Genomic DNA, 12,724 nt, shown 5'->3' with positions numbered 1-12,724 from the left:
AATTCCCAGGAATTCAGACTTCTCTGGTAGACATAAAGAAATAAGAGGGGGAAAACTTAAAGGACCAGGAGAAGATGGTTGAAAAAACACTTGTGCCCCTGTGGGCTGTTCTACAACTACATTTCTGGAGTCAAGATCAAGTTGAATTTTATCACGTATTTCCTTCTTTATTTCTTACATGCGGGAAATGTTCTTTTATGGTTCACAGGAGAATGAACAGTCAACTCATGAAAATGCCCAGAAGCTTTTACTTAATGAAATTCTGTATTTCTTCCCAAATGAGAAAATTGCCTGCATCTCTTAGGGATAAATGTTTGACAAAATGAAGCAGCATACATTAAGTAACAAGAAAGCAAGTTTGAAGTGCTCACTGTATTAAGGATTTTTTTTTTTGGCACAGCAGGATTTAAAATGGATTCACATTCTTTGTAACTGCATATGTTTTATAACTCCATATATTGGATTAACTGATTAAATCATAAAACTAACTTTCAAGACCTTTGACAAAAAGCCATTCCCCCTTTAAAGTGCTTTCTCCTCTTTCAGAATGATTTTGTTGTTGAAACACTCAGATCATCCCTACCCCCCAATAACACTTCCCCATGAAACAATGACAATCAAAGTTGAACAACTGCAAGTTGTTTTCCCATTTACAAATGCAAATCAAGGGCCATAGATTGGGGCAATATACACTCATGGAAACTGGATCAAGATGAATGTGTGGCTTTCAAAAAGGCAAACATTGAATTCTATTAAATTACATCCAATAGGAAATCTGCAAACTGGATATTTTTTGTTTTGGCCAATAATAATGCATTAACAATTTCAACTACTTCTTCTCTGGCATGAAAAATGTCCCATGATATAAGTCACATCTTCCATAATGACACATAAGGCATTCTTCTCAGTACACATTCATACCCCAAGATATATTTGAATGAAATGACAGTTGGTGCCTCCTAAGTCAGTAGGTGTACATCTACTGAAGGTTTCATTTCAAATTTTAAATGAACTACTCTTAATGGTGCACCTCTCTGGAGACGTGGTTTCAACTCTTTGCATAGCTCCTTTCAAGTTTAAACTAAAACCCAAAATGGGTTCATCTGCCCACTGGCATGAAATCCACAAACTATTACTATTTTAATGTAGCTTAGAGTAGGAAACTATCTCTTGTAATATTTCAGAAATACATGGATATAAAAAGGTAGGGAGAAATCCACCATGCATTGAATGTTGTTCAACTTCAACTCCATCATTCATGAATATGGTATCCTTCCAGGTTGTGTTGCAAGGATGAATCTTGGAGGTACTATTTTGCAGTGGCTCCAGTTCTCCCTGGAAGATGTTGTCGGGGGACTCCTGCTTGACCCGCAGACATTATCTTGTAGTGTCCCGTAGGGTTCAGTATTGTCCCCCAGGTTATTTAATATCTACATGAAGCCTTTGGGTGAGATCATCTTTGGATCTCTATTTGGAGTCTAATGCCATCTATATGCAAATGATGTCCAACTCTATTACTCTTTTTCACCAAATACTAAGGAGGCTGTCCAGGTCATGAACTGGTGCCTGGCCGCAGTGATGGTCTGGATGAGGGAGAACAAATTAAAGTTGAATCCAGACAGGACAGAGATACTCCTGGTCAGTCACGAGACCAGACAGGCTATAAACAAGGTTACAGCCTGTGCTGGATGGGGTTATAGATGCAGATTCGCAGCTTAGGAGTCTTCCTGGACTCATCACTGAGCCTGGAACCTCTGGTTTCGGCGATGACTAGGGGGCTTTCACACAATTAAAACTTGTGCGCCAGCTGTGCCCATATCTTGGGAAGTCAGACCTGGCCACAGTGGTCCATGCTCTCATTACATATAGGATAGACTACTATAACACGCTCTATATGGGATTGCCTTTGAAGACTGTTTGGAAACTTCAAAGAGTCTAACGAGAGACAGCCAGGCTAATAACTGGGGCGGCATACAGGGAGCACCCAACTCCCATGTTGCGTCAGCTCCACTGGTTTGCTATGAAGAACAATTCAAAGTGCTGGCTATAAAGCTCTAAATGGCCCGGCCCAGTTTACCTGTCTGAACACATCTCCCTGTATGAACCACCATGGAGATTAAGATCTTCCAGGGAGGCCCTGCTCTCAGTCCCGGCACCATCACAGGCACGATTGGCAGGGATGAGAGAGAGGGCCTTCTCAGTGGTGGCCCCATGGCTATGGAACTTCCTCCCTGATGAGATTAGATCGGCTCCCTCCCTCCTGTCCTTCAGAAAGATAAAAACTTAGCTGTGGGACCAAGCCTTTGGACCAGTGCAATAAGGCAACAATAGGAAATTTTACCCTGATGACCAGATCCAGTATGGCTGATCTGAGATGGTTTAAAACAATTGATTTTAAGGTGGAGATAATTTGATTTTTGTGTTTATGTATATTTATAGTTTATTTTATGTTCCAGCATTGAATGTTTGCCATATGTATGTTATGTTCCACCCTGAGTCCCCTTTAAATATATAAATATTAACTTGAGAATAGCTACTATTCATAAAACATCTGGCACACCACATGTTTTATGTCCCTACATTAAAATGCTGTCTACCAAAGTGGCATTAATATCTGTTGCATGAACACACATGGCTTGAGACTTCCTTCACTCGTCTCTACATATTTTACACATTAAAGCAGCAAGAGGTTTTCTGAACTTTGTTCCCAATAGCCAAGCACTGGAGGTGGAGTTGGTTTCCATAACAACCTTTCCACTTCCATGTGATAAAAGATTTAATTTCTTGTCTTATGTTCATATTTGAAGCCTTATTCTCACTGAAAGCACCTTGATAAGACAGAATGACCTTTCCCCACCTCCATACGACTACACACTCCTCAACACATTTGGTGGTGGTGGTGGGGAGCTTCATATTAACAAATTTAGAAAAAAGGAAGAAACAACTGACATAAAAGTGCATTGCTTTCTCCAAACTTTTTCCTAAGGCAACTGAAAACTTTATTCCATATGCAGTAAATCATATGCAAAAACACACATATATCTCATGTTGCTTCTCTACCTTCATTCCCTAAATTTTATATTAAAATATATGTGCATTCTAATGTCTGTTCAAAAGTACGGCTAATACTTACCAAGAATAAGTAACCTATTAGTTCTCACTGAAATGGTTGCTTCCCTAGGAAACAGCAAAACAGATAAAAATCTGAACTGGGTCCAAGGAGCTGACAGTTTTAAAACTGCCTCAACTTTGTGATTTTGTATCAGTGTTGCCAGGTTTTCAAAACAATAATAAGGGAGAGTTGAAATGAATGACATGCAGGGTTGATAACCAGGAAGTAGCCATTAAAAGTCTGTATTCTATTTAAATACCAAGAGAAAATAGAATCACCTGGAGGAAGTAGAACATTCCTAGAAGGGACATATTTTGTCAGATGCAGGTAGGTTAACAATCAATTAACCAAGAATTGCATTTCTCTCCAATTAACATCATTCATAAACTGCATGATTTACACACATTTCTGTCTTCATGCAGAACTACATCCACAAAATGGGCTTGTTTTGCATCTTTTTCAGTCTATATAAAAGGAAAATCTTTCCAGCCCCCAAATAAGGGAGATTTTTTTTAGAAAAATGTACACCTGCCAATCATATAAGGCAGGGGTCCTCAAACTAAGGCCCGGGGGCCAGATACAGCCCTCCAAGGTCTTTTACCCGGCCCTTGCTCAGGATCAGCCTAAGTCTGAAACTACTTGAAAGCACACAACAACAACAGCAATCCTACTCATCAGCCAAAAGCAGCCCCACACTTCCCATTAAAATACTAATAATTTTATATTTGTTAAAATTGTTCTTCATTTTAATTATTGTATTGTTTTTATGTGTTTTTTGCACTACAAATAAGATATATGCAGTGTGCACAGGAATTCATTCTTTTTTTTTCAAATTATAATCCGGCCCTCCAACAGTTTGAAGGACTGTGACCTGGCCCTCTGTTTAAAAGGTTTGAGGCCTTTGAGAGGGAATTTTTGTGGGTTTTTTGTGGTATGTGCTAATATGACCCACTTCTCTGGTCCCAGCCTCCATAAATTTCCTACCCCTCCTTCAACTGTGCAGGGCATTTTGTCTCCTAATTGAAAGATCCAGGAAAAAAAGAAATAAAGTTTACAGCGTGTACTGCTAAACTTATGTATAATCCAACTCAATCCTGCCCTTCAGTCTTAGGCTAAATCAAAGCAAACAGCAGGCAGTTTCCTTTCCTTCAATTTATTACCCAACTCTAATGGTTGAAGAGTTACATTACTTTCTATTACCAAGAGTTACATTACTTTCTATTGCCAAGATTTACATTACTTTCTACTGCCAATATTACAAAACAGCACCAAGAAAGCACGCAGATACTGCATAGTATGAGTATGCAAATAGTCATTGAAGCATACACACATACTTTTCAAAAATTCCCTGGTGTTTTTAAGAAACCTATTCTGATATTTGAAGTATTGTTCTCCACATCCCAAATGACAAAACTAGATCAAATTTTCCAAAGTTACAAGGGATCAATGGCAATTAAATACCCGTGGCAATTTTAATAGAGAAATTCAACAATTGATCAAATGATTGAAAAATTCTCTGGAAGATGGATCCCTATGTACTTACTTACTTACTTACTTAGGAGCTCCCTCATTGTCCGAGTAAGACTGTCCTCCAAGTTTGGTGTCCTGGCGGTGGGTAAGTAGGTGACTGTGGAGCCCTATTCTTGATCTGCATGTTCTCCCACTGTGAGGACATCAATTTCCAGGTGGAAGGCGGTCCTGGTTGGGGTTGGCCTGATATTTTCTCTTGGCGCCTTCCTTTTGGCATATTTCTCTCTTTCGTCCTCCATTCATTCCTCTTCGAATTCTGCAGCACTGCTGGTCACAGCTGATCTCCAGCTAGATCTCCAGCTAGAGCACTCAAGGGGCAGGGCTTCCCAGTTCTCTCTCGGTGTCTATGCCACAGTTTTTAAGGATGGCTTTGAGCCCATCTTTAAATCTCTTTTTCTGTCTTCCAACATTTCGTTTTCCATTGAGTTCGGAGTAGAGCAACTGTTTTGGGAGACAGTGATCAGGCATTTGGACAATGTGACTGGTCCAGTGGAGCTGATGGCGGAGGAGCATTGCTTAAATGCTCGTGGTCTTTGCTTCTTTCAGCACACTGACATTTGTCCGCCTGTCTTCTCAAGAGATTTGCAGAATTTTTCAGAGGCAACGCTGATGGAATCGTTCCAAGAGTTGCATGTGACGCCAGTAGTTAGTCCATGTTTCGCAGCCATATAGCAGGGTTAGGAGGACAATAGCTTTGTAAACAAGCACCTTGGCATCCCTACGGATGTCCCGGTCCTCAACCACTCAGTGGCTTCATTAAAAAAAATGCTGCACTTGTAGAGCTCAGGCAGTGTTGTATTTCAGTTACATTTCCCTATGTGATAGGGCAGTGGTTCTCAACCTGTACATCCCCAGGTGTTTTGGCCTACAACTTCCAGAAATCCCAGCCAGTTTACCAGCTGTTAAGACTTATGGGAATTGAAGGCCAAAACATCTGGTGACCTACAGATTATGAACCACTGTGTTAGGGCTACTTTAGCTTTGATGTTTCTGCATTGACCAAACCCTTGGCAATAAAAGCACCTTCTGATTCTAAGTGAATACCATTCAGCCCCTTTTGTTGAGCATCTATATGTAACTTTTCTTTCTTGAAAATGGAGGAAATGATTATCTACAGAAAGAAATAAAGCAAAATTGGTAAAAGCCCCCACAATTTTAGATTTACTTGCCCCGACAACCACATTTATTTCTTAACAACTGCTCAGCTATGTATGAATGAGTCAACTGTTCTTAGATACTTTAACAAACATCTGTTTTACATAGAACCAGTATCTCCCTTCTGTAGTTAAGTGCTTGACCAGTACAGAGATGGCAGCATAATACTGAATGAAATGCAATCCCATACAAGTTTCGTCTAAAAGAAGCAAACACTAACTCAACTGCTTTAAGAATTCTAACATTATTCCACACTCAAGAGCAAATATTATACTGTTGTTTCTCTAGTGAACTTTTTCACAAAATTAATTAAGGAAGTAAAACACAGGGTCTTTCTAAGCATGCCTTAGAGAAGTCCTCTTAAGTTCCTTATAAGCATAAAGTTATCAGAAAACCTGGAATTTTAAAATTATTTTATTCTGCTACAATAGATTGCATATTATTTCAATTATTATTTCAATTACTTCTACCCCGCCCTTCTCACCCCTGAGGGGGGACTCAGGGCGGCTTTACAAGCGAAGGCACAATTCGATGCCTTTGTCACATTATACAAAACATACAAAACAATTTAAGCAATTTAACAGGTTAAAACATCAATACAATATCAAAACATAAACAATCTCATGCTCAGTATTTAGAGTTCCGAGTATCCATTCCGTTTCATCAATTCCTGCTCATCGTCGGGTTTTTTCCTTTAGCTGCCAGAATGCCCGAAGGCTTGGTCCCACATCCAGGTCTTCAGTTTTTTCCTGAATGATAAGAGGGAGGATGCCGATCTAATCTCCCCGGGGAGTGAGTTCCACAGGTGAGGGGCCACCACCGAGAAGGCCCTGCTCCTCGTCCCCGCCAACCTCACTTGTGAGAGTGGCGGGGTCGAGAGCAGGACCTCCCCAGAAGATCTTAAACTTCGAGGTGGGACATAAAGGGAGATCCGTTCGGACAGATACACTGGGCCGGAACCGTATAGGGTTTTGTAGGTCAAAACCAGCACTTTGAATTGTGCTCGGAATTGGATCGGCATATATTAGCCCTTTCCTCTTGATATCACTACAAACCATTTCACAAAGGATGCTGCACCATCAGAGAAAGTGGGTGGGAAGTCTAACTCTGTCAAATGCTTTGGGGTGGGGGAAAGCAATAGTTTGAGTTGAACATGAAGGAAACTGGTACACTGGCAGAATTCCAATACATTCTTTCCAGCTGCACGAGTAGAATACCACAAGCCATGAACCACATGATCTTAGACTAATTACATACAGCCCTCCATCACGTTTCATGCTTGTAAGTCAGAGAGAATGGAAAAATAGAAGGTGGACAGCAGGAGTGATGGAGTCATGGAAAGCAGGAAAGCCATCTGCAGACAAGTAAGTCAGATTCCTTGCCAGGGGGCGGGAGTTGCAGATGGGGCAAGAACCAAAAATGGACAGAGCAGTAGGAGGCATGGAATGGGCGAAGTTTTGGCAGATAAATCAGCTCAGATCCATGGGGATGGAGAAGCAGAGAGAGTGACAGAGAGAAAGATTGATGTGGGTGTGTATAATAGTATGTCAAAAAAGAAAAAACAGAAACACATGCAATTTGTAAAATAAAAACTGGTCCCAGAATGGGGCCAATTTCTGTGTTCCAGACTAGGCCTCTAGGAGACCACCCTTCAAATAGTTGCAAATCCGCTGGGTAACCCCGGGCAAGCCACACACTCTCATTATAAGAGGAAGACAATGGCAAACCCCCTCAGAGGAAATCTTGCCAAGAAAACTGAATAATCAGTTGGCCTTAGGGGTGCCATTAGTTAGAAATGACTTCAAGGCACACACCAACAAAAGCAATAACAGGATCTGCATCCTAGTTACCATGCGTGAAATCCTCTGCTCTCAAGACTGCTTTTTGCCAAATTCCCCTTTACCCTGGAGCCTCTTATGCAACACAAACCTGTGCTCAAATATTGGCCAGAACTTTGTGAGGGTTTGCACAGAAGGCTTCAAAGGACCAGCAGAAACTACTGTCTCAGTCTACACCAAATGATTCAGGAACTAGTTCCAAACATCATTCATGGAATGACAACTCATGAACATGCTTTCTTGGGTTCATTGAAAGTTTGAAATATATACAAAACAGCAATCCAGCAACCGGCCAGACTTTGAAGCTGCAAGGCCATTAAATACTAATCAAGGTGGCCAGTTCCAACACTCACACTTGCCTGAAGCAGATAAGAGTTCTTTCTCCCACCCTGGACATTCCACCGATATATAAACCTCACTTGCCTAGTTTCCGACAGACCTCTTAACCTGCGACGATGCCAGCCACAGATGTGGGCGAAATGTCAGAAAAGGATGCTTCTGGAACATGGCCATACAGCCTGGAAAACTCACAGAAACCCAGTAATCCTTTTCCTAGTGTTTTAGCAAAATGCCCTCTTTGGTTATCAATTTAGAAATTCCAGAAAAGAAAGGCATGAATCTACTCAATTTCTACTCAAAACTCAATAGAGGTTAATATCCAATACCAAGAGCTGGTTTAGAAGGGGAGAGGAATGGGAAGTTAAATGTGCAGTGAGAACAAAAAGCATGTCAAGCACATTGGACAGATTTAAACATTTAAATGGAACTTTAAATTACACCACTATACTTTTAAAGGGAAGTTCAAAATATATTTTTTCTGCGCCGCAAGAGTTAGGTATGGAATTGTTAGAGGAATTGTTCTTTATTTCATTTATACTATTTACTCTGAAAGAAATGGCTTAACAGTCTTTGTCTTTGCTTTCTTTTCTTTGCTTTCTTGTTTGCTCTCTTTTCATTTTCTCTCACAGTGTTTTCATCTAAACTGAGAACAGGGACAGGGGAGAGTCATTTAAAAGAATATTTGAAGACCAAAGGAAAACATCCTTCCAGTTTCTTTGCTGGTATTTCAAGCACCGAGACTGCTCAATGTTAGGGGGAAAAAATCTAACTGCCTCTCTATTTGTGGCATCCTGTTACAGTTAAAATTATGGACAATTAAGGGGACAAGCCTATAATGTATTCATGAGCTTTAGACATAAAGTACATTTCAGACACCAGACCTGACAATATCGTACCCCAAACATAGTATAGGAATCATGCAGACCTTCTGATGTTAAAGTAAAATGATGGAAATTGGAGGAGTTTGGAGGTGGAGGACTGCCATTTCTACATTAACATATTACTACCCCTCCTCAATAGAAGAGCAGGAAATAAATATTCCCATCAACTATATTCTTTGTATTGTCGAAGGCTTTCACGGCTGGAATCACTGGGTTGTTTTAGGTTTTTTGGGCTATATAAACATGGCCATATAGCCCGAAAAACCTACAACAACCCAACTATATTCTTATTTGGGTTTATCCACTTGCTAGTTAAAAATAGAGCAGATGTACTAAATCAGTGAGAAACTGGTAAATTCAAGTTAGGTTTATTGATTCAATGGATCTGCCAACTGAATTTGGATCATAAATTACAATAAACCATTAGTACATACCATTAAAGTAATTATGTAGATTACATTACGTCTTGTTCATTTATGTTGGTTTGTAATTTATTGAGTAGTTCTTGATTTGTTTATTGATTTGCTTATATATTACTGTTGGCATTGAATGTTTGCTCTTTGTTGTGAGCCGCCCTAATTCCCTTCGGGAAGATAAGGCGGGCTATAAATACATTTTCATTTCATTTCATAACATACCACTTAAACAAACAAACAAACAAACAAACAAAACCCAAACAGATTATATAGGATGAAGAAACATGAGTACTAGATGTAAGAAGTTATCTTTCAAATACACTAATAAAGCCATCCTATGCAAGTTTAGTAAAAGTTTTCCTCTGACATTAAATCCAGTCGTGTCCGACTCTGGGGGTTGGTGCTCCTCTCTATTTCTAAGCCAAAGAGCTGGCATTGTCTGTAGACACCTCCAAGGTCATGTGGCCGGCATGACTGCAGGGAATGCCATTACCTTTCAACCGGAGTGGTACCTATGGATCTACTCACATTTGCATGTTTTCAAACTACTAGGTTGGTAGAAGCTGGGCCTAACAGCGGGAGCTCATGCCAATCCCCGGATATGAACCTGTGATCTTTTGGTCAGCAAGTTCAGCAGCTCAGCAGTTTAACCCACTGCTCCACCAGGGGCTCCTATGCAAGTTTACTTCAATGTAAACCACACTGATATCAGTAGAACTTTCTCCCTAGAGCAGTGGTTCTCAACCTGTGGGTCCCTAGGTGTTTTGGCCTATAACTCCCAGAAATCCATTAACCAGCTGTTAGGATTTCTGGGAGTTGAAGGCCAAAACATCTGGGGACCCACAGGTTGAGAACCACTGCCTTAGAGAGTGAGTGATGCTTAAACAAGATTATTCACCAGTATATTTCTGCCTATGAAAGAGAGGACCAAGGAAGATTAGAAGTTCATGGGACTAACACAGACACAGCTCATAATCTAAGGAATTACAGATTATCCTCCAAACTTGTGTTGAAAGAAAAGTATCCACAAATACGAACATTTCACAACCACCAGTTAAGCTGTGATGAACAACTAAATCACTGAATGTCACACATTCAACTTGGATGCATCTTGTTCCCACACATCTCTAATTTTGGAAAAAGCTATTTCCTTGGTTAGAAACCAAAAGAGAAATGCAGACTCCAAAGCAGAAATGCCTTAATTAAAGAAATCTGTCAAATCTTGTAACACTGTTCATATTTTACTGTACATTGTCTGCCAACACTTATCTGTCAACACTTACAACTCTGCATCAGTAAATCCATTATTAATTGACCTATGTCACAAATAAACAATGTTCCCTGTGAAAGCAATCTCATAAAGTATCTCTTGGGGCAAAGATATCAATCACAATATGAGTCCAAGGAGTAACCACTTAAGAAAGGAAAACATTTTTTTAAAAAAAGCTTTAAACAGCAATCCTGCAGCCAATCATACATGTCCTGTTGAAATCAATAAGACTGAAAAGAGATTTAATAGCAGGCATTAGTTATTAAAGGCTGTCATCCCAGAAACACAGTATGTGCATACAACATAAAAGCAGAAATTCATCTGCAGTCTTGTCCTTTCTTCTCACTGCAGAAGAGGAAAGCTATATTTCAAAACACCTTAGATTTCTGTTTGAGAAAAAGATAGGCTATATTGTATAGGTAGTCCCCAAGTTACAAACATTTGACTTATGAATTACTCATAGTTAAGAACAGGTTGAAACAACAGAAAGTGTGAGAAGTCTACCCCTCGGAAGGGAAATTCACTCCTGAAAAAGTTATCATGGGGAAAAGGTGCTTCCACTGAAGCTTTATCACCAATCCTTGTTTCCACAACAAGCTAAGTTTTTTTTCAAAATCCAAAAATCACAGGGACATAAAATGAGGTAACATATTTTGAAAACAAACACCACAAGGGTGTTAACCCTTCCCTATGCTACCCAAAGCATTCATGTGTGTGTGTGTATGTATATGTATGTAAATATGGCTGGAGTTACACTTAAAAATGTACCTGTTACAAATAAATTCAACTTAAGAATAAATCTTGTTTGTAACTTGGGGATTGCCTTTATATGTATAAGTCAAGAAATTTTAGTTACAACTTTACCACCCAAAAGCTGGGTTGTCTTATCCTTGGATTGATGTAACTTAACTTTCATCAAAAAGGAGGCCGTTTTTGATGATTCTCCAGAACACTTAATAGTATGTGGAGAGCCCTTACTGTATCCCTGGAGAACCCAAAAGTATCCTATCCCCTCAACTTTCTCCATCGCAAAACTGCTTTTGGTCTTTTTGAATGCCTGGGTATGAAAACTGTGGTGGTGGCCAAGGGTCCCTCTGAGGAGGCACTGACCCTTTCCTCTCTCCTTGTGTTATCCAAATCAAAATCCATAAATCTGGTCCCAAACCTGCCCTCTATAAAAGCATGAAGTCAATGTATGTATGGTAACTATTAGTATATATGATAAATTCAACAAATAAATAGTGTTTTAACCAAGCAAAAGAAAAATCCCACAAAACCTCCAACTACATATACAAATCCATTATCAATTATCTTCCATCATGTTATACAAGAAATGTGGGAATTCCAACAATATGCAGCCCTCCCCTAGCCCAAGCCACAAGCATAGCCAGTGGAATCTGGAAGTGTGTGACACTTTCCAGGTCCCCACACACTGTTGAGTGTTCTGGAGAATCATCTGGATTCAAATCCGGAAAGAGTGGGTTGAGTTCCCACTGTCAACTCCAGCTCCCATGCAGGAACATGAGAGAAGCCTTCCATAAGGATGGTCCTTGCAGACAGCCAATACTCTCACACCAGAAGCGACTTGCAGTTTCTCAAGTCGCTCCTGACAAACACACACACACACACACACACAAATCTGGATTACAAAGATGGATCAGATCTATGACTTTTCTCCGAAACACAGCATTTCTTTAGTTCATAGCCACATGGAACATATTTCATTTATCTTGTTAGGACCACAAAACAGTGTATCTTTAGAATAAGCAAAAGTGCAAACATTGAAACTGTAAAAAAGTTCTTTCATAAGGAAAATACAAAACAGTAAACTTTGTCATGCATGGATTACTTGCTTTCACAGTACATTTGTATACTCCAGTTTCATTAACTTCAACCTAATGACACATGTCACCTAAGGAAGTGTAGCAATGATGATTCGCCAATGACTCAAACATTAAACCATATAAAAGTTTCATGAAACTAACTAAAAGGTTGGAATAGATCTCTCTTTAAAACTTACTTCTTACTTGCTTCACACACATCAGCAATATTGGAAAAGAGGTGATGGCTTTCAGTCTTTGTCATTGTAGCAGCTAGTTCTTTTGAGTTTTTAAACATCCGAATCAAAATCTCCAGGCTAAGTAAGTATGAATGTTCTGAAGATATTACTTCAAATATAGCCT

At 39.7% G+C, this 12,724-nt stretch overlaps 1 protein-coding gene across 3 annotated transcripts in view; it reads right to left on the bottom strand.

Annotated features, from left to right (window-relative positions):
• Positions 1 to 12,724, bottom strand: part of ARHGEF26 (Rho guanine nucleotide exchange factor 26) — an 83,265-nt gene that overhangs the window by 41,901 nt on the left and 28,640 nt on the right. For all 3 annotated transcript variants that reach the window (XR_009631010.2, XM_060767676.2, XM_060767677.2), the window contains exon 6: positions 12,562 to 12,722. Coding sequence is in view for 2 of the 3 variants with exons in the window: in XM_060767676.2 (XP_060623659.2) it covers positions 12,562 to 12,722 (161 nt within the window). In the remaining variant the exon portion in view is untranslated. The remainder of the gene's footprint in view (positions 1 to 12,561; positions 12,723 to 12,724) is intronic.

This window comes from Anolis sagrei, chromosome 3, assembly GCF_037176765.1.
Source record: "Anolis sagrei isolate rAnoSag1 chromosome 3, rAnoSag1.mat, whole genome shotgun sequence".
NCBI lineage: Eukaryota > Metazoa > Chordata > Lepidosauria > Squamata > Dactyloidae > Anolis > Anolis sagrei.
This window is presented reverse-complemented; position numbering and strand designations above follow the sequence as displayed.